Source organism: Neopelma chrysocephalum, unplaced genomic scaffold (genome assembly GCF_003984885.1).
Source record: "Neopelma chrysocephalum unplaced genomic scaffold, ASM398488v2 Primary Assembly neopelma1_23b, whole genome shotgun sequence".
Classification (NCBI taxonomy): domain Eukaryota; kingdom Metazoa; phylum Chordata; class Aves; order Passeriformes; family Pipridae; genus Neopelma; species Neopelma chrysocephalum.
The window spans coordinates 11,972,990-11,999,654 of NW_020897692.1; the positions used below are offsets into that span (position 1 = coordinate 11,972,990).

Here is a 26,665-nt window from a genome sequence, read left to right on the forward strand (position 1 = left end):
GGTATATTTAATGAATCCTTCAATTCAGATGCTGCTAGATACAGTAGAGCAGCTCAGCAACTAAACAAGCCACTACCCAAGACATTTATTTTAAAATGCTTCTATGAAATTTCCATGTTAACAATGCCACCCTGCTCAATGGACCATCTGCTTCCTCAGCAGGCAGGTCTTCTCACCCTGTACCCACAGGTTCAACCCTGACAGTCCTGAACAGACTCCGCCACACCCCTGTTTCCACCTGCATCTGCAAGACCTGCTGAAAAAGCCTCAACTTGGGCTGCTCCTGGGAAATCCCTGTCCCTTCCCCCATTGTAGATGCTTTAAACAGTCAGAGATAGTATTGCTCTTACAGTTTTCTCACATCTGCAAGCAAAGATAACCCAACGCCCAAATCGGAGACGCACTTTTCCCAAAGAATATCTCCTTACAGTGCCACAGGAATTCCTCCTAGGTAGCAAAATGGAGCTCTCTTTCAAAAAGGAGCATCCTAGTGGAAAGGAAGTTTTTGGGCCACCTCTTTCACAAAGCACAATAAAAAATGCTGAATATCTCCAATGTTTAATCACATTCCCCTCACTGGAGTATTTCTCAGGATGGTAAAAGTCATCTTGGACTGTGCCCGTATGTAAACCAAGTGACTTACCAGATAGTGGAACTCTCTCACTGGCTTGTTGCTTGCAACGCTCAGTTCAAAAGGCTTCCCAACCTAGGAAAAACATACAATTCACATGCATGAGTATGGAAACATGATGAATAACTTGAACGGTTCTTATCTTGGCAAGTTTTGTCTCAGACTGTACCTTTATATCCTGGCTCTTTGTTTTAACCTGGAGGTAAGTCTGGCTGGGGGAGCTGAACACATCATAAACACCTATGTCCGTCCTACTGCTGAGGAACTCTGCCTATGAGACAGTGCAAAAACAGCTCTCAACAAAACAGCAAAATCTGTGTGATGTTCACATACTCTTTACATGGTAGTCTTAGTGGCTGTACAGAATCACTTTACTGCTTGCTTTAGGTATCTGTTTTGGTTTTTCCCTTGATATCTTGGTGCAATTATTAGATCCCATTTGACAGGATCTGTCACTTTCCTGTTGTAACATAAATATGAGGTAACAAAAATAATAACAGGTGACATGTCAGCTGTTGTAGATGGTAGGAACAGCATATCATTGATCAAAGGCTGCTTAATTCGATGCGTCAATGCTCCAAAGCCACATATGGCAAAGCAATACCTGAACTCTCAGAGTTTTTGTATCATACAGGATTGGAAACTCAATATCAATTATTCCATTTTCTGGGACTGTGTAATTCAGGACATGGACTGTCAAATTTCTTTCCTCTGTTGCCTCATTTTCAAGGTGAGAAAGTGAAGAGTGGTGAAAAAGCAGATCTGACTGTTGTGCAGTGACTGTTACAAAATTTTGTCTCTCTTCAGCTGTAAGCTGGTTGCTATCAGAACGTGACACCTTTAGCTAAAAACAAAAAGAAAGAAAACACTCACTGAACAGGGAAAAGCTAAAATGCACAACACAACATTTAACAATATATTTGCATTCATTTCATATTAAGAAAACAAAGGCATCCTCAGATTTCTCTCACAGAATTACAGAATATGCTGAGTTGGAAGAAACCCACAAGGATCATCAAGTCCAATCCTTAACCCTGCACAGGACCATCCCCAAGAGTCACACCAGGGGCCTGAGAGTATTGTCCCAATGCTTCTTGAACTCTGTCAGGCTTAGTGCTGTGACCACTCACCTGGGGAGCCTGTTCCAGAGCCCAGCCACCCTCTGGGTAAAGAATTTTTTCAAATATCCAACCTAAATCTCCCCTGACACAACTTCAGGCCATTCCCTCAGGTCCTGTCTCTGGTCACCACAGGGAAGAGATCAGTGCCTGCTCCTCCTCTTGCCCTCACAAGGAAGTTGTAGACTGCAATGAGGTCTCCCCTCAGTCTCCTCCAGGCTGAACAGACCAAGTGATTCCCTCAGTCACTCCTCATACGGCTTCCTTTCAAGGCCTTTCACCATCTCTGTTGCCTTCCTTTGGACACTCCCCAGTAGCTTAATATCTTTCTTATATTGCAGTGACCAAAACTGCACAGAAGTAACCTTATTTTTTATCCCTTTTAAGCACTACAGGTAGGCAAGTCAGCCAAGAACAAAATGATTCATAACTCCAGGGAGTTAAAAAAGAGAAAAAGAAAAGCAGATAGAACTGAAAGGTGACCTGACTTTCAGCTCTTCCAAATACTCTTCTTGTTGAAAATGATTGTGTCTCAGGTAAATTATGCAGTCTGACTATTTAATTTTGTCACTTGTATTTCACCATCACAAGAAAGGACAGCCTCACATCCCATGCAGGAAAATGAGTTGGATGAGCAGGGATGGTGCTGAGTCAGATGTGTTTATGGATTCATCAAGTGAGTTGAAGAAAAGACTGAAACAAGGCCCAAAACTGACAGTCTGCAATTTCTTACAATTTACATCAACTTTAATCCCCACACACAAGCAGATCCTCATCCACTCTAAAAACATTCTTATTCTGCATTATATACTCCAAAAAATCAACTTCTGTATTTAAAAGCACTGAACTAATGCTTCTCTTTTCTTTTTCAATCCATAGATCTGCCACTGCATTACTTCTCCTCCCCATCATTATTTTCTTATCCTCTCTCTCTGCACAGATATGCAGATCTCTACTTTTTAGTAACAGCAGCAGTTTTTCCTTCATGGTCCTCTGGAAGCATAACTGATACCTTCCTTTCTACCAGCTGTAAGCATTGCTAAATGTCTCAGCTACTTCTCACTCAGCTCATCTTTAGGAGAGGAGGAAAAAACAGGTCAGAGCAGGAGTCAAAATGGAATGCTGGCAAGGAAAATAAAATGGACGAAAAACAAAAGCCCAAACGATCAGGCTAGCATGAAGCTATAGCTTGAGCCAAGCTACTCTGAATGTGTATATTCAGCCTATTTTATTGGTATTTAGGTCTATAGAGCAAAGGCTCAGGAATTGTGAAGTTGATTCCCTTTTCAAGAAAAATGCAGTGGTGCAATACGCAACCTCTGCAAAATGTAGAAATACTTAATGCGGACTATGAACAGCATGAAGAATAACTACTTCTTTGAGTGGACTGCAACAGGTATGAGAAAGATAGGACAGAAGGCAAAAACAACACTTTCACTTGAGAGCAATGTGGTTTGATGAGTTTCACTGAATTTTGTAACAGCAGCTTGCATATATATATAATAAATAATGGCCCATCTTCGCGAACGAAGATTTGGGGAAAGGTCTTTTACCTTTCCAGCCTGCGCAATGGATTTTTTAGGTGAGACACAGCCTGCGCTGAACTGAGCCCACCCTTTAATCCTAAGGTTCATCTGCCGGGGCCAAGCAAGCTTGGACAATGGCAGTGAGGTCCTCAGGACGTAGGTTTGTTTAGAGTGTCCTTCTCATAGATGGATGGCCACACAGGGCTAACGGGTTCCATCTGCCCGGGAGGGACTGGGAATCGAACCCGTGGTCGCAGCAGTGAAAGTCCTGCACGCTAACCACTAGGCCACCAGGGGTCCCTTGCATATATATATACGCATTATACAAAGTACATATTTGTATCTATATATATATACTTAGATATGCAAATACTATTAGGAGGATTGGAACTCAATAACTACTTTGTTGTTTTAAAGCACACTTACTGAACAGAAAAGAATCAGCTAGAAACTGAAAAAATTTCTCTTCTATAAGAATGCCAACAAACTATACTCAAATATATCCTGCCAATACCACAGCATTCCCTGCCAGTTTATACTTTTTTAGAGCAAATGCCTTTAAGTTTAGTATTTGCTGATATGTGTCATGAAAAAGAGGTAATTTGAAAAAAAATCTGTAAATTACGCTTAAAAATCCAAGGCAAACTTTGTCATCTAAGCAAAAATACAGGAGATGTCATATTTGTTTATGCACAGATTATAATAAAAGAAAAGAACTTACAGTAGCTATGAAGTTCAGAGAAGGTTTTATAACTCTAGAGTAGTCCAGAAATTCAATAAAATAATCACTTTGTTTCGGAAATATGATGGTACTTGAATTTTGGGAAATTCCTGTTGAATAATTGTATATGTTTAGACAATATACATTTAGTATACACATTACGTTAGTAGCAATATGATTTACTGTCCATGATTTATAAATAATTCAATCATATTTTTCATCATTTCCACTCCTCTCGCTCTTCATCCTTCCAGCTACGCATCAGTACAAAGGTGCTACATGTACTGGTACTGCCTCCCACAACGCTAAATAACACCTACCCTATAGGGCTCCACTCCAGAATGACACAAGGAAGGAACTTATTAATCCCAAATCAACCAACTTCACCTTGACAGGGTTTCCACAGAAAGTCTGTAATGAAACCTAGTTTCTGGGACTGATAGAAATTTTGTACAAATTGTTTTTTCTAATACGCAAGTGCAGCGGAACACAAACTCACAAAAAAACCTTTGCAAATCAGTGGGTCTAGAAGAGGCTAGACAGGGGACAACATGGGGCCAGAGAATCAACTAACGTGATTTACAAACATGCAAGTAAGGTAAGTTTATGGTTCAGCTTAAATTTGTAAGATTCAGGCTAATGCTAGCAATTCTTTATGCCTGTTCTCATCAAAAGAGTTCAGTCATTGAATTTAAGCTCCCATCTGAACATATTTCTTGGTTATTTAATAAATCATTTAATGTAAAACTCCATTCAACCAAATTAACAGCTGGTTAAACTATTTAATATCTAGGCAAGCAACAGTTCAGATGATACATTTGCATGTGGATGGTTTGTGCTGACATCAGCACATGATGCTTTCCTAGCGCTCCAAGCTCTTCCACACAGCAGTAAGCTCTTTCACCACCACCTACTCTGGCTTTCTCTCAAACATCACACATCCATGTACCTGTGAGTGACTCAGTGACCACCGCAATCATTTCTATTGGCTCTGTGTAATCACTATCACCTTGGTGCCACGACTGTTCAGCATTCAAGTTTTGCAACATAAGTTTGTTACAGGTTACATTCACAGATCCGTTTATCTACAATGTAGGAAAAAACAATTGTTGAGCCAGAAAAGCCAAGGACACCTTTCCATCTACAACCGCTTATTTCTGGTTAAGTCCTGTAGCTCTCCTCACATAAAAGTTTTGTCAACACCAGAAAATCATCAGTGCTGATCCTTATTTTTCACTTTCAGCAACAATTTTTATTAAATCCAGTAAAGCTCACTACTTTTTTAGAGGCAACAATGGTTTATGGAGAAAGTTACTTTTTTTTTTTCCAGTGTCTAGAATTATCCAGTTCTACATAGCTAGAGCAGTGGCACCCATGCTTTATAGAAAAATACAGTGAACACGTAGGTATACCTACCCAACAAGGTGGGTATAACCTATTGAACATCACTGAGCTCAGAGCTTCTGTAGACTAAGTGTTGGTGAAGGCACTGAAGTCAAACAGCTGCTGAAGTCAGCAAACAGAAAGTGACAGGCACACCATGTAGCAGAAGTTTAACTTTTTTTAGACACAGTTCACATCTCAAAAGTAAAATGTCTGATTTTGCAAAAAGAATGCAGAGAATCTATCGCCTCTTTTAGGTTTTCAGTTCGAAACTGTATGTCCTTTTAAATTTTTTAATTAGTGCAGTAGATCAAACGTCATTACTAGGCAATTATTAGGCAAAATGCTTTGGTTTACACCATGCTAGAGCTCCACCTAGACAATTGGCATGTTCTCCTCTGGCCTTGTAACACAGGGCTGAGTGTGAAGGGGCAGACATAGGGCCAGGGAGCATTTCTGGGCATGGGTCCTCCAGCACCAATGGTGCTACAGTAGCTCCCAGAAAACTTTTCTACCTAGGCCAACTGGTGCTCTCCAAAGTAACTTCCAGGCACAGGTCAAAGGACCACAGGTGCCAAGTATCATTCCCAAAAAGCAGTCTGAACTGACACTGACACTTCAGGCTGGAAATTAAAGAGAGTTTAACACTCTCCATGCAAGTCACTACACAGACCATGCCAGCTGAACTCAGCATTCCCAAATGGTTCCAGGCATTATTTAACCCACAAAAGAACACAGGCTTAAAGAAACTGCTAAGAGACAACTCACCTCCATTGTTGTTGTTATATTTCTTTTGTTTGTCCAGTAAGAGACAGAAAGGCATGTGACTGTTACAGTTCCTTTTACTGGCTTTCCATATGTGTACCTGAAACACACCAGTCAAAGAGAAACAATACACCTGAAGAGCTCTCAAAGCAAAAGATTCTACCAAAATAATTTTCCCTGGTCTCAGACATGGCTAGAACACATTTCTACTTTGAAACATGGGTTTGCAATACTGAGACCAGTTTATCAACACTAAAGCTGGAAGTCCAAAACCTGGAGAAGATACACAGTGCTACTCTTTCCTGCACACAAGCTCTATAAACCTATTACAATTACTATGGGCTATACAATGTAGAAAAATTAACTATATTAACTGGAAGTAAGTTTTTGAATAGAACACTGATGTAGCATCATAATTAATATACAGCAGAGTTAAAATGGGATGTGGTAAGTGCAAGTGTTTTGCTTACTAAGCACTGCTAACACAAAATGAGATATCTCAAGATACTTGTACTCAAATTATTTAGTAACCACTCTCCCAAGAAATCATGGCATTATTACATAACAAACATCATTTCCAGGTGTGGCAAATCTGAAAACTGTAACATATTCACTTTTTAGGATGACATTAGCAACCTGCACTACTGAGCAGCAATAAAATAAAAATTTTGTATAAACATTTCGAAGTTGTAAGACACACTGTGACATTACCAGATTGAGACAGAGAAGCAGGGTAGGGGGTGAGGAAGGACAACATGGGACAGACGGGATACCTAAAATCATTCTAGTCCTCAGCAGTAACACATTCAGATGTGATAACTTTAAAGTACTTTAAATCATTATGCGTCACTTAAGTAATATCAAAGCTGAAAAGCAGAGGGAAAGAAAAATGAAACAGTGTAGTTACAGGAACAACTCTTGACAACACTGTCTTGTATCTGAACACAGTCTTTCCAAGCAGACCTAATTACAATAATAAGCTCCCTTTAACCTTGAAATGATACTGCCCTTGGACAGCATCACTGAACTAATCTAATAATACTCCAGAGATGAAAAAGGAAAAGGGTTACATGACATCTACAGGTGTGAGGAGCATATAAGCTCTTCGTATAAAGAGGTATTATGCCTATAAAAACAGCCGCCAGGAATGAAGTCATTCTCTATAAATAAATATAATGTATCAGTAAAACTTTGTCACTGCTTGGACTCAATCTCAGATGAGATTGACTTACTGACATCTAAGTACAAATTTATTGCAGCAAACAGGTACACTTTCATCTCCCTTATGAGTATACCAAATGAAGGAGCCATGTACCCTGTGAAAGACAAAAACAACTTAGGAAACCAAATACATACTGGCATATAATGGATTCCAAAAGCAAAGGAGAATGGGAAAAAAAAAGAGGAAAACCTATTTTAAAAAATTGCCCCTTATTTGATTCATAGAATCATAGAGCACTTTCGGATAGAAGGGCCCTTAAAGGTCATATAGTTCCAACCCCCCTCGCCATGGGCAAGGATGCCACCCACTAGATCAGGTTGCTCAGGGCCCCTTGTCAATCCAGCCTTTATAGTTTGTTTTATCAGATGGTTTATAATATCAGGTGGTATTGGCTCTAGGGGTGGAAGTTTTTTCTTGAAGTTCAAACCTTTAATTTAAATAGCTTGTTAAACAATCATTTCTGCATTTCATTTATCAGTGGAGTGCTTGTTTAGAAGGTACATATTCTGTGGCATTAAATAACCCATGAAAGACCTTTATTTCCAGTCTTCTTGGGTGGATCTGTCAGGTACCTCCATCTGGTTCTCATCTTCCAAAAATAAAACTAATTTCTATTTGAGATTATTGCATACTAAATTTTTGACTAGATATTCGCTCAAATGAAAAATAAAACATTATTTATACAATAGTCTTCACTGAATCCTCTCCTGAATTTCTCAAGAGCTTTTAATTCTTCACCCATTTACAGGTATTAGTATTTTGATAGGTGGGAGAAACCTATACTTGACATATATATAACCTATACCACAACGTTGATATATTGGATCAAGAAGGATGTTCATAGAAGTTTGCCTAATTTTCCAAGTAGTCCAATAAAATATAGTTACTCTACCTACAGACCTTGACATTGTAAGTTGGAGAGACCATAAAAGAACCATAAGGACAAAAGAAAAAAGCCTCAAAATATACATTATAATCAGAAAACTTAAAAAAAAATTCAAATAAAGTAGCTGCAAATGTATAGGCTATAGTCTAGAAGTATGTTTACCAGACCAGAACTTACTAAAAGTCTGAAGATCTATCGAACCTTGTTACACAACAAAATCCAGTAGGATGTTAGCCAACTAGTTTTGAGTAGATGGGGCTTTTTTAGCATTCTAAATATAAGCTGTTGCTTTGACACTTAGAGACCCACAATAATTTTCTTAGAGTAAGCGTTACAACAGTATCGATGATTTACTTACTTGGCAGTGACAACACCAGTTACATCTTCATCTCTCAGAGAGTAGTATAATGGTGTTGTTATCATGACATCAAATTTTGGTAAAACTAAAAAAAAAAATTACAAAACATGTTAAATTCATAGACGGAATATTAGTTTTTTTAAGTAATAAGGGTAGAACATGTAATTCGATAAAGACTACTACTATAGTTTCCTAAGGAGTATAAGGTAAGTTATATTTTTAACCCAACCCTATGCATGCCCCAGACTAAGACTTTTTGTTAAAAAGAGAACAAGCATCGTAAAAACCACCTGCATATAAGCTTGTAAGACTGAAATACAAAACTTTTAGTTTACTCAGTCTTTACGGAATCATCAGCAAGCTCCACAGTCAGATACTATACAGATATTTTGGGATGAACACATTGCCTGCAGGATCCTGCAAAAACATGGACAATAACTGCATCCCACAGGCTTAAGATAAGCATTTTTAAGACTGCATGACATCCAGACCCTACAGTAGAAGGTCATTAAAACTATCAAATATAAACAGGGAGTTGATAAGACAGCATTATTTTGTCAGTCTCAGAAAAGCAAGACATTTGGAAATTAAACTTTCTGTGAGCAAAGGGTTCCTGCTAGCCAAGTTAAGCTAGCATAAATTAATGGAGAATCACTAACAATTTTGGTCACTACTAAATGCCCTTAAATAACACTTACCATATTCCATCACTTTAAATCTTTGATAATGAACTTGACCCTATTGAAAAAATTCATATGAGAAAATTATAATTAGATTAGTAAGTTTAATATACCTTCTTGGCCAAATCCCACCCATATTCAAGTTAAACTACAATTTCTGACTTGGTGAGATTTTAAATCATGGTTCAACCACTATCAGCCCCTGTAGCAACCAGTAGTATGTATTTGCACAAGAGAAGGACACAGAACTTCACATGAACCAGATTGCAAGTATATAAAATGAAAAGCTTGTGGAGTTTTCAATCTGCAGACATCTACATATGGCTGGTTTCTGTATAAAAAGCCAGAATACTTGAGCCAGCTAACATAAAACTATCTAGCATAAGCAGTCACAGTCATCAGGATAAACCATGACCGACCTACCAGCAGTATCTTTACTAGCTCATTTAAAAATAACTTCTACAAATGAGAAGCTCCTACAGTGCGTATCTAGTGGGCAAGACCATTTCAAAAGCATGTTAATCTTATAGTTCCACATTTACTCAAAAGACAGATAAAATGCAGCTACAGTGTACACTCATACTTACTTCAGTGGAGATATTTTGTGTTGTATCCTCCTGTCTTATTTATTTGTTAGTTAAAATCAATGGGAAAAAAAACCAAAAAACTATATAATACATTGTTATTGCGTTCCATTCTCCTGCTTTTCTTTTTTTTTTCACTTATTTCCTGATTTTCCTCAGAAGGGAATAACCAATTTTCAGGTGGCATCAAGATATGTCAGACAGGAACAAGTGTCTGTGGTAAGAGAGGATTAACTGATAGCTCCTGTGCTAAAAACAGTAGGACCAGGACCTTAGCTGGAAACCTGATCAATGACTTTCCAAACTGCTTAATTTTTAGCAATTTTCTTAATTTTTTAGCGTTTCAGACCAAGCCATTTATACATCTCTATTTACATTTTTCCTACCAAAATACTCCTATCAAAGTAAAAATCAGATTGCTGCCAATTCCATGATTAAGTCACTGATCACCAAAAAAAGTGCCATATTAAATTCCTAGGTTTGAAAATATATATGCAGAATCTGCTATTTTCACAATATTTGTGCAAATCACAACACTTAGAAATGCTACAGCATTGACATGCAGTCCACAATCAGATTACTATAAGGTAGTCTTAGGAACATGTATCTTAGGAAAATGACCTGTAGCAAATTTATCTCACATCCCGTTCTCTGTATATCTTTTATTTCCAATGTTAAGTATGTAGGTCACCCTTACCAATTAAGCAATGACCAGAACATTACCTTAGAGGGCAGGATGAAAAAGCATCTCCCTTGAAAACGAAATTTTTTTTCACATTATCTTAAAGTAAAACAACAACAAACAAACAACTAAAAACTAGGAGAATTCTTAAGTAGTAGAAAACAGAGATTACGGTGAGACTAGCACTCCTAGCTGTACCTGCTCTAAAATGACAAGCTTTGTGACAGAAATCGTGCTTCACAGTTCAGGGAAAGGAAAAGACCCTACTAGTCATCCTGATGATCTGAATACCAAGCCACTAACACACTTTTCAGCAGGACAAGTAACATCATTTCAACCACTTTATCACTTTAGTTCATCAGGGCAGGGCTGTCTCTCTGGCAAATATTGTTCAAATATATTGAATGGGAAGTTGCTAAACCAGTTTCCAAGAATAGTGGTTTTTGAGGCAAGCAGTTAGTTTTATATACCACTCAAAAGAGATTTTAAGCAGGTTTTTTTAAGATAGAAAAACACCACTATGGCTATTCCACTTGTTTCCAGAGCTGCTTTATTCTAGTACAGGTTTTTGTCTTCCATGTCTTCTCTTGCTTTTTAAACATACTCACTCTTACAGACTAATAACATTTTGCGCTAAATCATCATTTCTTAAACTGCAAAACACCTATTGCATTCTGTGGCCATTAGCCAGAGTAAGAAAATAGTACCAAAAAGAGATCCATGTAAGTATTCTGGGATAGTGAGGATGATGGAGCCTTTCTGCAGTTGAGCCCTAGGTGCTGTGGATCCTGACATCTAAGAATCCTTAACAACTACAGTCCAGATTTTGCTCTGCTGTGATAAACTAGTCCTGTTTTAAGTGATTGGGGTCTGATCTAACAAGTGAGGTCACAGGAACCGTTCCCTGCAGATTTTTTCTTCTTTGGCAATCAAAAGTCCCTGAAATGAATCTGTCCTGGGTCCGTTTCCTTATTGGTGTCTGATATTGAGGTGCATCACAAGTTAGAGCATCGGGAAAGACTCTGGGTGTGGTCCAAGGGCCCTGGAAAAGATTAGTGCTGGCACCAGCTGCATTCCAGAGGCTACCCCATCATCTCACAGGCCATGTCAGGAGCACTCCTTCACTCTGGCTTTGCAGCTAAATAAAACAGATTTTTGTCTAGACAGAAGTAACAGAAGCATTTTGTGACCACTTCCATGTTTTATTTTCAAATGTAGGAAACAAACCCCAAAATAAAATTCTGTTCAAATTCAACATCACAGTCTCCAGTGTCACGAATATTCACACTATCAGATCCTGATTGAATCAGTGTGCATTTGCAAACTACTGAATACACCACAGCCAATGCCAAAGGTTTTACGTACAGTCTGATTTTGAAGGAAGGTGACACTTTTTTTAAGCAATTCTATACAGAACATCAAACTTGATGGATCAAATGTGAAATCTGTTACTGACCTATCAGTAAAACATAACAGAATTCATAGTGGATACACTGTAACAGACATAAAACCTCAAAAGTCAAAACATTTAAAAGTATAAAGTATATAATCATTCCCAGTTGATTTTGAATGTTGCTTAATAGCTGAAGCTTTAAAAACAATTAACTCTTAAAATACTTTAGAAAGCCCTCATTGCACCTGAAACATTACTACTCTTCAATATTTGATCATAAATTTATAAATAACAACTTCCATAAATTAGATTACAAAATGCCATATAACTAGCAACAACTTCTGGTTGGAGATGCATGCTACTAAAACCCAGCAACTAAAAGCCTTTCAGAGAAAGGCTCCGTAACAGGAAATATAAGATGTCCAACTAAAATACAAGGTGGAGACTTGGGAACCAGACTGTAATTACTCTTGTCTCGAGTTTTCCTGGAACAGCTGTACTACCACCTGAACCCTTATTGAAAAAAAAAGTACTACAGGATGTTTAACAGCAGCAAGCAGCCAAAACCTGATTTAAAACAGGATTCAGAGGCAACACTTCCAAGAATCAAAACTCAGTACACTTGGAAACTGATGTGTAACCACTAGAAGGGAAATGTTACTCACCTAACAACACTCTTAAAAGATAAGAGAGAAACCTGAGAAAGAAAGGCTGGACAGCTGGCTATTTAACCAGAAAGTTCAGGTCATGGCATCAAGATAATAAGTCATGCAGAGATCAGTCTGTGTTTGCCCTCTGAAGATGTTTCTAAAGCCCTGAATATATCCATAAACTGCACTGAGGGCCATGCAGACTCAGAGCTAGCAGTACTAGTTACAGATAGGTAGACAATCTATTAAAAACTCCAGACACGTACTAAGTATTCCTTAGCAGTAAATCCAATTTCTCAGTGACCTCTGCTATCAGAAAGAAATTGGTGAATATATACATATATATATATATGATGCAACTTTATATATAACACTGCAGAAAACTGTGCCTTCCTCTGACAGCCAAATTGCTGCAGAACAGCAAGGAATATCCAGACAATAGCCAGGAATATCCACTAGGAGTGATCAAGTCACACACTAGCTTTCACTAAACATCAAAAATCTTCACCACATCACCACCATAGAGACATCCACACCTCAAACTGAATCCCATCCCATATGATCTTGTATTTCAGGGCATAGTAACCAAGAGAACCAAGTAGACTTTCCCATTAGAAAAGTTCTTTTCCTTTATTCTGCAAGGTTTCTTTCAGGTTTCGTTAATTCAACGGTTGATGTGCTATCAGAAAAAGAACAGTCTGTGAGAGAACACAGTAGGCAGACCTAATGTAATAGTGTGAATATTGAAATAGTCACTTAATATATTTTGCATATGACAGCCTTATCCAGTTTAAGATACTGTGTAGGCACATGCTACAGAAATAATGCATATTGCTTTGTCATTATATCCAACATTGAATTTGAAAATTAAAGAAGAAGGTGTGAACAAAAATGGTCTGAAAGTAAACATGACTATCTATGTGTGGGGCTTGGAGTTGCTGCTTTATTCTCAAAGGATAAGCACTGTAAGAATAGCCACATTTTTCTGTACCCCAAAGCCTAAAATTTCTTTTTCTTTTTTTTTATTATAATATACTCTTCTTTTTCTTCTCTATTTTAATTTTCAATTCAAAGAGTTTGGTGTCTAAAGGAACCATTTAGCCTGATCTTCTTTTAGCCCAGGTTTTGTTCCTTTGTATTCAGCTACTCCAGCAATCTGCATTTAAAATGCATCTTACACAAAGGCAACCATCAAGTAACCCAAAAACGCTCACTCCCACTTTTTCGTTTGTTCCAGTGATTAAGAGCTTTATCGATGAAAGACATATATGTGCCAAAGAGAATTGTCTGGTTTCAATTTCTATTAGTTGGTTCATATTATGCCTTTCTCCACTAGATTAGAAAGCCTTTAAAACCTGTAACAGTACTCTCAGACTGTAATCAATAAATCCGTTGATTCATTTGATCCTCTGATATACAGTCAACAGAGCGAACTTCTGCAGTCTCTCCTACCACAGAGCTGTCTTCCCTGGCTCCACATGCAAACTCTGTCATCAGTTTATATTAGAAACACCTTGGGTGATTGTCAATTCCACAAAAATCAATCCATCCTTCTTTGACAGACTGTATACACACCACTGTTTTTCATTACGACTTTGTACAGTGAAAAGCCTTTTCAGAAATCTGTTACGTCATTAAATCTACCTTATTAACCAATTCCATACTAGCCTTAAATAATGTAATTTTAATCAATGGAATCCCAAATCACCTTTGTTATTGGTTTTCTCATACCAGATGACAAGTCTACAGTTTCCCATGTTACCTCACTCTTTTGTGTTAAGAATGTTCATCCTCTGATGGTCTTTTCAAAACTGCCCACAGTGAGATTCACCTAACTACTAAGAGCCATCATCCCTATTAAAAGTTTTTCCCTTTGCCACACAGTTACTGTTTCCTCATGTTACCGGGCTATGCCACTGCTGGAATTTCTTTTGTTTCTAGCAAGCTTTAAAAACTCTTTCATACTTTCATTATTAACCATTACATTTTCCTTGGGATCTTTACATTTTCTACATACATGCAAGAGTTCAGACTTTCATTTATATTGATAGCTATCTGCTAGTTCCCTTTTTTCCCCCACTTATTAAACACAGTGTTTCTTAAGTATCAAATATTTCCTCTGCCAATGAAAAAAAAAGAATTCCACTTCTGTTCTGCCCAAGATTGTCTTTTCCCAAAAGACCACTTTAATATATGTACCAAAACCACTTTGCAGGACTTCTCACCTTGAATTGTCTTCTATAACAGTGGTGAACAGAGAAAGATATCCTAGAGTCATGAGCATTATCCATGACCCTGGATATTCTTCATGTTTTTGAAGCATGTAGAGCTCTATTAAGTACCCCAAAACTCTTATGTTAAAACCCTAAATTTTAAAAATTTAATAGTAGGAAAAAATAGATGAAAATATGATACAGACAACCTAGGAAAGGTTGTAGCCTGATAGAGCTAATATGAGAGCCAATGTCCAGTCTTTTGCAGCAAGGTTCAACACCTAAGCAACTGCATCAATCAAGATAACCAGCAGTGACACTCTATCTTGACCTGACATCTCAGGGGTTTCTAGTTATCAGTTCTCAATGGAGTATACTATGAATGTGTCCAGATATTTTTCAATCTCACTTGAATTCTCAGTATTTACAATACCCACTGTGTTCTGCAGTTCAGTTATGCTGTTTTAGTTATTTTGAAATTGCTCTTTACCTCCTTTACCTGATGCCCTTGAGCTATGTGTTGAAAGAGACTGTGAACAAAATGTTCCCTATTTACTCTCTCCTTCTTCCTCATGACTTGAGAGACATTTCCACCCTGACATATGTTTTCCAGGATCATTAACCTCTGTAATAGTACTAAATAGCTAAGATTTAGAATACCATCAACTACTGTCTATTAAGATTTCACTTCATTTGTCTTTTCTCACAGCTGTTTCACCAGCCGAGTTGAATCTATAAGGCATTTTTCTTTTAACTTTACTACTTCATTTTTTTCTTTCTGATTTTGTTTCAGGAGGGAGCGGCACTCATTCAGATCCTGAAAACAGCTGCTGCAGTTCCTTCATCAATGATCTCCTGACTTCAGTATTACTCAAGCCTTTGCAGAAAGCCCAAGCAACATTTCATAAACACTCTTTCACCTGGCAAGTAGCCCACCACTGTCACCAGCCTTTGTTCCCATGTCTGAGCCACACTTCCCCACCAGCTGAAAAGCACCTATGTAGCTGTGAGTGGGGATGGATGTCAACCAGAGCAGGGAACCCGTCTGGTCTAGGCAAAGAAAAACACACAGATGCTTTTCAATGTGGTCACTTCCCCATCACACTTTAGATCCCATCCTGACTACAGCTGCCTCAGCGTGACTGAGAAGCTACTGAACAGTCTGGGGATGAGAAGGGGTGGCAGAGTACACAGATTAGGGCAGGAACAACTTAATACATTTTTCCCATCACAGACAACAGTAACAACTCCACACCCACATGAGAACACTTTTGAAAAATCCAGTCCTGACACTCACTTGAGCACCACCCTCACATACCTCAGCCTATAGAAATCTATCAAGTATACAACCGGTACTGATAAATATTACTCCCACATAATAAATGATCACATGAGTTTTTCTGCTTTCTACCCCATCATCTCCCTCATCATGGAACATTAAGTAGTCCTGTTTGTACTCGCTAAATGTCCCTGAACAGCCACTGCAAGCCAAGTCAGAAATGCAGTGCCCAAATTACAGCATTCAAAAGCAGACTGAATAAACCTGACACACAGAGTTTTGAGCAGCTAAATCTCCAGCTATTTTTGCAACATTTTCCATGGTCTATGAGGAGTGTACAGCTTAAAGGACTGAACTGAGAGAACTACTACCAATAGCAACATGCAACGCAGATTGTTCCAGTTTTTTTTACTGGAATAGTTGTGCATTACTAGCCATCCTTTCTATTTTACATAGTTATTTTTCCTCAGTAACTCATTAGTCATTGCAAATTGATGAAACACCCCTGAATTTCTGTGTATTTGCTTGCAAAATAAACGTAAGAGCATTTCGGTAAAAAAAAAATACAACCCCCCAAAAAACTCCTAACACAGTTCTCCATAAGGTCTTTCTTGCATGTTAATATTAAAACCTCCTCACATTTTTAATACCATTTCTATTTTAGAATCAAAACACAGACTTTGGGATAAAACATGTTTGGGGATTTTTGTATCCTTCCTTACAAAACCATATACTAATGAAAATATTGTGAGGTTTGCAAAATATCTTTGCATAAAATCTTGCATAATATTTGTCATAAGGGAAGGATTTGTGCATTTCATGGTCCATGTTAGTAACTGGTTTCAGCAAAGTAAACACAATTTTATTTACATCTACCAAAAGAAATAAATCTCTCTGTGACTTGGCAATGTTAATACTCACGTTCACTTCCACCTCTATGGACCAGTCTCCTAGGGGAGGGTTCATTGATAACTGAAATTTTTTGGAAAGTACACCCAAATCACCTTCCTCCATCAACCACTGCTGAATCAACTTCTTCCGAGGGTCCTAGGATAAAAGTCAAGCTACGTGTTAAATGCAAGTGGTCCTGCTAGCAAGATTTAGGTAGCAGTAAATATGATCTTTATTTGTCACATAAATTTGGAACATATGACACAGTCCAATTTATAACTGTATTCCTGTGGATACTTACTCGGATAAATATATTTAGAGGTACTTTGTAAGGTTTTAGATCAGGATACACAGTAACAATCCGAAACAGCACATTTTGTCCTGGTTTGTACATAGATTTATCAGTCTGGATGAATACGGAGATGCTCTTTGACATGTACATCAAGCTGGTACGGTTAGAGAAGATGTGCCGGCCATCAGCACGGCCTTCCACCAGTAATTCATAATTCCCAGAAGCACTGTTCAAAGGCAGCTTAAAATAAAACAGTGACTCTATGTTAACCATCAAAAATATTCTTGAAGATATTATTATTTAAAAAACATTTGATATAAAGATCTAATACATACCTGAACTTGTCAACTTATGTAAATTCTCAAAAAGTGAAAGGGGATTTTTTTCAGGACTTTAAAGTGTTATTTCAATAATTACCTGAAAATGTGTCATCAGAGGCATCTTGTAAACAGATTTGCATCTAATTTTCAGTAGTAATCAGGTTTTCAACAATGTAAGTATCCATGTATTCGCATACAATTCATAGACTCACACACACACACATTGTGCTCTTTCTTTTCACAGTTATTTAGAAATTTCTTGGATTTGATATAAGGGGCTAATATTTTTCTGACTTCATCACTTTTTTGTAACAAATTTTCTAAAAATAAAAGATCTGAAGAAGGTATGTGTGAGCAAAATGAGCAGGACAGTAAGAGAACCTTGCACTTCTTTTTTTACAACCTTTAGCTTTATGTTCTATGGGGTAGGAAACTCAAATACAGAGTATCTTATGAGGTGAGGTACTGCTTTTCAATACAAACATCACTGATTTTGTCTCATTTCAGTTTAATGTTTCAAAATTACAGTACACACCGTGACTCATCTAGAAAGAAAAATAATTATTCTTCCCAAAATATTAAGAAATAAAGGAAGAGTCATTTTATATGGTTAACTTATTTGGGATAGACACTCAAGGTTCCTTCAGTGCTGGCAGAAAAGAGACAGATATCACTGGCAAAGAAATTTATACCATGTAAGATTCGAGTAATCATGTACAGGTTTCTCCCTCTCTGTGTCTTTCCAGTGGATAGAGGAAATCTAGAGCTTGTAATTCAGGTGCATAACTTCACATCCTGAAGTTAGCTGAGAGGAATCCCAGTCACAGGGATTGAAAGACTGGAAGCAGAGATGCTGCAGCACACAGGAATTTCATCTGAGCAGAGTCTTCACAGACAACCAATGACCCCAGGGACATTCCAGACCAGATGCTGGCTTCTGTACTGCCAGAGTGTCTCTTTGAAGAAGGAAAACGGTTTTAACACAGCACACAGCTCATTCCAAGAAGCAGCCCTGCTGAAAAGCTTAAAGAGTCACATGCTTCTACTTGGAATTACAAGGTAAATCTGAAGTAAAACCTCTGGAGTTAACACAACTAAAGCAGACAGGCTTGCATTTTTTAGCATAACATATGGAACTGAAGCACTGCTCCTGCAGTGTAATGAAAATTACAGCTGTAAACTCACCAGGTACAACACATCAGAAGAATTCTATCAAGTCCTAAAAAGAAAAGCTGTGATGCTGTCAAAGCTTGTTTTAACACCACACAGTGAGGTAACAGGTATTCACAAACAAGGGAAAATGTCACAGGGTGCCAAATGAGGTAGATGCAAACATCTGTATCAAATACATTTTCTTCTCTTTGTGTTTACCTATAAAGAGGAATCAATCTCCTTCTGTTGACTTTCTGTTTTTAAAAACAAGCCAGGAAAAAAATCAGGAAGGGGAAAAATAAACAGGCTGGTTTTACCCATGAACAGGCACGTGATGACACAGGAAGAAGATATTCCCCCTTTAAAATCTGGACTTATGTAACTAAATTTTATGTGCAAAGTCCCACACCGAAATAGATCCTGCATTTTCTTCAGCTGCAGGTTTTTTGTGCACACATTGCCAAGAACATATGATTCACATATTTCAACACACTCCAAATTCCAGGCCAAGTATTCTGCAATATCTTAAACAGGAGGAACAGCCTTACCTACTGCATCTGTCAAATATTATCTCAAAACTAATGTATTTATGAACATTGCTATTTATTAAAGAAGCTGTATTCCCAAAAAAGCAGACAGAATTCCCCACAAGAAGTCCAGGACACATAATAACCATTCAAAATCAAAATGGGAGAAAATAAGCTTGCTTTGGCTCATCATAGCAGTAAATTGTGCTCTTACAGCATTATTTTAACATGCTTGCAAGTACTGGTTTTGACTTCTTTAAAAGTCTGTAAATGCCATCTAGAGACCTCATATTTTCCTGTACCTCTTTCCTATCATGAATAATGATAGATAGCATGGGTTGCTCCCTAGATTTTTTACTTTTTATATTTCAAAAGATCTTTCCTTCCCATAATATGGTAACAAAATTGCCTGTTGTACCTTTCTTAATGTAACGGTCAGAGACAATGAAGTTTACATTGCCATGGCAATGTATCAGGACAGCTGAGTTGCAATGTAACCCACCTTCTGCTTCACACATCTATGCTAACAGAAACTGCACTAATATGACTCTTTCAGAAGGTCATTGCTACAACAATAGTAACTACCTCAGCCCTACCAACCCTTCTCTAAAGGGTTGTTTCTCAACCCGAATATGATCAAGGCAGCTTTTAACACTAAATAGTAGAAACTTGCTGTGAAAATATTTTATCTTAGTCAAAACATCACCAAATGAATGGTATTACTATCCCCCTTTTGGCACTCCTAACACAAGAAAGAAAAGGGCCATCTCACGTACTTCTGACTACACCAGCCACCATCACGAACACCTCAAACAAGGCAGCTACTGTTTCCTCTGGAAAAGATGAGGCTGAATCCAAAAACTCATTACCCACCTTCTGCTAGCAAATTACACTTTGGACAAAACATAAGTCTACTGTGGCTACACAAACGAAAAAAAATCTTGCTATTAAAAAATTAGACACTTCAGATAGCGGCGAAAGAGGGAGGAATCTACCCTGCCTAATTTTAGGTTCTTGAACACTTTTAAGATCTGGCCAGATTTGATTAAGGAACCTGTTAATTTCATTTTTTTTCTCTTTTTCTATGAACACATTTTTCTATGTTTGCTAAAGTATAGTTCATACAGATGTATTTCAACCTAGTAATCTTCATAATGTTGAGCTGCTCACTGTCATTGATTATCCATCTATCAAATATTTCCAGATTATTTAATCAGACCCGCAGTTTATTTGAGATCAGAATTTAAACCCACTGGATTTAGGGTTACTCAGACTTATGGATGACTTTGGCAAAACTTTTTTTCTAATATAAGTACCCAGTTCTCTAGATTGGGTTTTCAAGGTGAACATCCAGGATTATAAATTTGGGATTCATACATGACTCACAATTCAAGATACAATTTCGTTGCTTATTATGTACTTTTCCTTGAATGTGCATTTCCAAATCCTTAAAAAGACTGCATATAAATATTTTTATTTTAGTCTTTCTCAGTTATTACTTTGCACAATTCTTTCAGCTCATGGTGTGTCTAAAATATAGATGTAGGTATCAGCCACAAAGCAAATGTCCATGTTCAAGTTTTATGATAGTTCGTGTTGATACTGGAAATCAGCTCCTAGATCCTATAATTAATTCTAACAAGCAGCAGAGCATTTGATCTGAAAACTCCTTCGCTTATTGGTCAGTAAATACACTCATCTGAGACTGTGAAAATAGCTGGGATCACATGCAAAATATATCATCTCATCAACACCAACTGATGGTAATTTACAGAGAGTCAACATTTTCTGAGGAAGAAGGAAGGGGAAAGAAATACTTACTACTGGAAGAACAAGAGTCCCAAAGGAATCTGAATAAAAAAAGAAGAAATATCACACCGTCAGAAATCTGTAAGATTCATTAACAGAAACTTACCAAAACATCAACATTATCTTAAAGGAGCAGTGCTCCTCCCCACTTCACTGCCCATAATACCTGTTGGACAAATGAATTCCCTTCATATAGCTCTGGAGCTCAGGGCACATGGAGCATCCAGCCAACACACACACAATGGCTGTGACTGGCTGGCCAGCATAAACACGTTTATCGGCCCACTAATTGCTGCCAAACATTGTCTGGACACGAATCTAAAAAATATATAGCCTGGAGCAACTGCTGCATTAGTCAGTATTGACATACTGTGCTTATACTTCACTGAACATCCCATTCCTCTCAGTTATTCCTCCCAAGTCCTCTTAGGGCCACAGTTGGCCACTATTAGATCAGAGGATAAGCAGCTCATCTCCACAGACATGCGAAGGAGCACAAAGGAAAGACAGCAGACGTGGAATCCAAGTAACAGCCATCCCCATGCCAAGGGAGCACTCAGCCCATCACACACCCATCACCACAAGCCCAGAGGCACACCAGCAGGGGGACACCCTAATAACCTAGTCAGAGACACTATCCTCCAACCATGAAGCTACCAGATTCAACAACTCCCTAACAATCACTGCCATCACAAATCTCCTAAAAGAACCAGTCAGAGCAGAACAGTCCAGAAAAACTAAAATGCAGTGCTCCACTTATATAATGTTCTGAGGGTACCAACAGTGTCCCAGCTGGGAGCTACCTGAACAAGGAGGATATGGTTTGGCACTGTTGTCCTTGAGAACCACTTCCCTCTCAGGTACCACTGCCCTCTGCTTCTGCTAAGAAGTTGATTCTGCAACTCCATCACATGTAAGAGAAACCTAGGATATTTTCTACTAATCACCTCAGCAGTTTAGTAGGTAACTAATTTCTGTAGTCATCTTTATCAAGACTGACAACTTTTCTAAAAGGAATAAAGAAAGGAAAATACTTTAAATTACACAATATTGCAGAAGGCAAAACAGCAAAAAACTGCCTTTATCCTGGCCATTCCCTCTAGAAGTAACCTCCTACCTGGTGGTGTCACTTCTACAAAACAAAGCCAGCAGCATGGCAGCATGTCTGTGCCCAGCCATTACCTCTACTGTAACTGAAAGCTGCTTCTTTAATGGGTACAACTTCTCAGCTTCTTCACCAGGTACATCCACTCCACCCCTTCTTCCCTTCCATGGTTGATGGAAGGTATCTGATACCTTTTGCAGGGCTGTAAAAGTATGAACTCCAGTCTACAGCAACATTACTTCTCTGTTTGGTGGGGGCTGATGTCCATGTTCTCCACCTGAACACTCTCCTTTACATTCACACTGTTACAACCCATTCAATCCCCTACTCCACTCGAGTTATTATTTACCATTAATTCTGCAGTCCAGACAAAGGCTAAAATTTTCAAAACCATGCGCAGAATTTACCACCCTTAAGCAAAGGAGCACCCAGAATTAACCTCACTGCATTACGTCACCATGGGAACAAGTAACCAACATATCAATATATTGGGGTTAATATTACTTATTGCTTTGACTATTTTAGATAATGTGACCTCAAATATTTTAGAATCCAAATAAAGGAGCTATTAAGCTCCCGGATATGATTACATTATGAAGCCATTAGTGCCACAGCTTTTATTTTAATTATGTAATGTATTTTAGATTAGCAGAGAACAGAGCAGAACATTTCAGTTAGAAGGGGGCTACAATGATCCTCTAGTCCAACTGCTTGATCACTTAAGGCTCACCAAAAGTAAAGCATGTTATTAAGGGCATTGTCCAAAAGCCTCTTAAACACTGACAGGTTTCAAACATCAACCATATCTCTAGGAAACCTGTTGCAGTGCTTGACCACCCTCTCAGTAAAGAAATGTTTCCTAATGTCCAGTCTGACCCTTCTCTGGTGCAGCTTTCGACCATTCCTTTGTCTCCTATAGCATAGGGAGACAAGATCTTTATGTCTCCTATAGCAGGGAGAAGAGATCACACCTCCCTTTCCACTTGCCGTCCTCAGGAAGCTGTAGCGAGCCATGAGGTTGCCCCTCAGCCAAACTAGACAAACCCAAAGTCTGTAGCTGTTCCTGACAGGACATGCCTTCCAGCCCTGTCACCAACTTTTCTGCCCTCCTCTGGACACATTCAAGAACCTTCACATCCTTCTTAAACTGTAGGGCCCATAACTGCACACAGTATTCCAGGTGAGGCAACACCAACACTGAATGCAGTGTCATAATCGGCTTTCTTGATTGGCTGGTAATGCTGTGCTTGATGCACCCCCTAAGGATGGGGTTTCCCCTTTTGGCTGCCGGGGTACACAGCTGTCTCACGTTGACTTGTATTTTCTCCTGCTGATTCCACTCAGTTAGACCTTTTTATATCTCCTAAAACACAATAGGCTTATACCTGTCTTTTACTCAATTGTTTCACGGAGTAAGCAAAAAAAAAAAAAAAATGTAACTCATTGTAGTGGTTTGAGCCAGGTTTTCCCCCTGAAACTAGGAAAAGTGGTAACCCCCGAGGGGGTGGTGACCCTTGGGGCTTGACCCAATCAGTGCTCCTGCAAAATATAAACATATCTCTGGAGACCGGAAAAGAAGCAGTGGTACTTGTTGTGAGAAGAAGAGGCGGCCATGTTGTGGTGAGCCACGAGGAGCTGGGGCTCCGGCCCCTTAGGGGGCTCTGCCCCCCCAGCCCCCGGTTGGGGGGCTGCAGGGACTCAGAACTGGGCTGAGTGCCTGTGGCTAAGAGCTGGGAGAATTTCTCCCGGTAGGCAGCCTTGGGAGACGCTGGGAGCTGACGGAGCAGCAGTAGACACAGCAGCGTCCGAAGAGCAGTGGCAAAGAGCCAACTGATAAGGACCACAGGAACAGCAGAAGCCGGTATGCTGCATGGAAGACACAGAGATCTCTGATGGAGAGAGACAGAGAGAGAGTTTGGGTAAGAACTAAACAACCAAAACTCCCCAAACTCCCTGGAGATTCCTCTGAGAGAGAGGAGGATGACTGGACTCACTTGGAAGAGTCTTGGAGTGCAGTATGCACTACAGAGAGGAGCAAGAAGCTCAGACTGTCCTGAGAGCTAAAGCCAGGACGGCCAAAAGAATGTGTGTGGAGGGGGTGACCTTGGGCTTCCTCCCCCCCCCCTCCTTGCTGCCAGCTTCAGAGAAGCTGGCAGCCATCTTTGAGTCAGAGCATGGGAGCTCTGTGACAGGGGCTTGATTTCCCCTGAGGATACCAGACTGTCACGAAGACCCCCGTGCTTCGTGATATGACCGTGGTGGAACGACCTTGTCTGGGGTTACGTAGTCCACGGAAAGACCCCCGTTTGAGGACGGAGGGCCGAGGGGCTTGGAGACCCCCTCGTGTGTGCTGGCAGAGAGCCAGCAACTACTACTGCTGCTTGGAAGAGAAGAAGAGAGCCTGCTGCCTAGAGAGAGCCTGCTGCTGACAGACTGGAAGGGGTCTTTTCTTCTTCTTCTCTCCTGGACTTTTATTTGGAGGGAGAAGAGATTGGGCCCATTGTAAATATTACTGTCATGGTAGAGATAGATATAGAGTTAAGATTGTATGCAGTGTATTATAGTATTTATTTATGTGTATAGTCTTTGTAATATATTCCTTCCCCCATATTGAGTCTCGTGCTTTTGTCTGGAAAACCCATCTCACATGGGGTTGAGACTGTGGGAGGGGGGCTAGGAATCAGAATTAGATTTGGGCTTTTTCAAACCATGACATTCATTTACTTACTTCCTTCTTGATCCTGGACATAAAAGCATTCCAAGATGAAGCAATCACTTGACCTCTGAACTTCAAAAAATGTTAATTTTAAAAGTCAATGAATTCTTTCCTTTGACAGTAACAAACAGAAGGAAGTCTCAATGAACTGAACACAGGTTGTCCTGGATGATGCCAGAGGACCAAAGGAAAAGTGCTGTCCAGCATGTATCATCTATTCAAATTATAACCTGGGTTAAACCAAATGACTTACATCCCACAAATGAAGTTTGTGGGTAGCACACTCCAGTACCTCATTCTGGTATTCAAAAGCTTAACAGGGATGGGCAGTACTGGGCCCTAAGGAACAAAGTTCTTTCCACAACATGTTTACATGGCTGTTAAAGCTACTTTTTTTTTTCCTACCATCCCATTTCCCTCTTCCCTTGAGAACCAACCCACGTAGTCCTTGACTCTGAGCAACCTCACCGGCCCTTGAGGTTTTCCAGGCAGGAGTCTCCAGCAAAATACACACTTTTCTCAGTAGCCAGTGGAGAGGGCAAACTGCCCCACTACACAGTGACAGGGAGCTCCACACTTGACCAAGCTTGCTTGGCACACAGGGCTACAGGACAACTGTCAGTTCCAGGAGAAGAATTACAAAGTTCTGCAGAATACCTGATCCATAGGCAATGTAAACTCTGGAATCACTGATATATTTATTCCCAAAACCTACCCAAAAAACCCCATGCCCAAACAAAAGAGAGACATCATTTTAGCTAAAGGAAAATTACGTCTTCCTAACTTAAGAGAAAGGGAGTTACTGTTAACTAGGAAGAATTACTTTTAGGGGATTATATTTCACTGTAAAGGGAGCAAGATGTAGGGCAACTAGCAACAACAGACATGGTACAAAGTTACCTCCTAAAATTTCTCTCAGTTGTACGCTAAAAGCTTTACCCTTCTCTAGTTTCTGTCCCTCTGTGAAATAAGGCTGTGCTGAAGCTGAGGTTTGTACAACCACAACCCTAAACTCTGTGCCACCAGAGAAAAAAAAAACACCTTTGTCACTGCTGATAATTGGTTATTAGCAAGGACCAGAAAACTTTAACAACATGTCTGAATGGATATGCACATGGTTAAGTACTGCCAGACTATCTTAAATCCAACCCACGCAGCTAATTATAGCAATGGCTACAGCAGTGACTTCAGTACACTGGGAGACACAAAGCACAAATCTGATACTCATATCATAGCCCATACCACGGAGTTTCTATTTCCATCTTTACCCACACCAATGCAAACACAGTAGTACCCATGCAGCACAAGGGCAGAGCGAGAAGGGGACTGCTGCACATCGCCCTGTGCAGCATCTACCAGCCTGCGAAGCAACCTTTCAAGTAACAGGGCAGGCACTTCACAGTCTTTCTCATCAGGGCAGTGCCTGCTTGCCTCCACCTGTTTTGAGAACAACTAGAATGCAAAAGACGGGAATCTGAAGGCAGAGTTTCTTTCGTGTTCCTGGGCCTGGGAGACCTAACATCAGATCCGAGCCAGATACAGACATGATGCAGGTAGGGAAAGAGTTGGGAAGGAGGGAGATTTATATCACAGTTACTTATCCTTTGTGCAACTCAGAAAGTGTTTACCTTCTGAATCAGCGGTAGGGAGCTATAGCCTCCCTGACTGCTGAGAAAGCCCAGAGCACTAATTCCCAGCCAGTGGAGATCATAAAAGAGGCTGTTGGGCATGAGGCAATCTTCCAGTTCACATCACTACGTAC

The 26,665-nt window shown here is 39.3% G+C and overlaps 1 protein-coding gene across 1 annotated transcript in view; it reads right to left on the minus strand.

Annotated features, from left to right (window-relative positions):
- Positions 1-26,665, minus strand: part of CD109 (CD109 molecule) — a 75,599-nt gene that overhangs the window by 35,850 nt on the left and 13,084 nt on the right. The window contains exons 3-13 of the mRNA XM_027697206.1: positions 21,095-21,123; positions 17,284-17,514; positions 17,013-17,138; positions 9,309-9,348; positions 8,611-8,695; positions 6,148-6,244; positions 4,946-5,081; positions 3,997-4,106; positions 1,236-1,475; positions 801-902; positions 644-706 (exon numbers count right to left, since the gene is read on the minus strand). Coding sequence (XP_027553007.1) covers positions 644-706; positions 801-902; positions 1,236-1,475; positions 3,997-4,106; positions 4,946-5,081; positions 6,148-6,244; positions 8,611-8,695; positions 9,309-9,348; positions 17,013-17,138; positions 17,284-17,514; positions 21,095-21,123 — 1,259 coding nt within the window. The remainder of the gene's footprint in view (positions 1-643; positions 707-800; positions 903-1,235; positions 1,476-3,996; positions 4,107-4,945; positions 5,082-6,147; positions 6,245-8,610; positions 8,696-9,308; positions 9,349-17,012; positions 17,139-17,283; positions 17,515-21,094; positions 21,124-26,665) is intronic.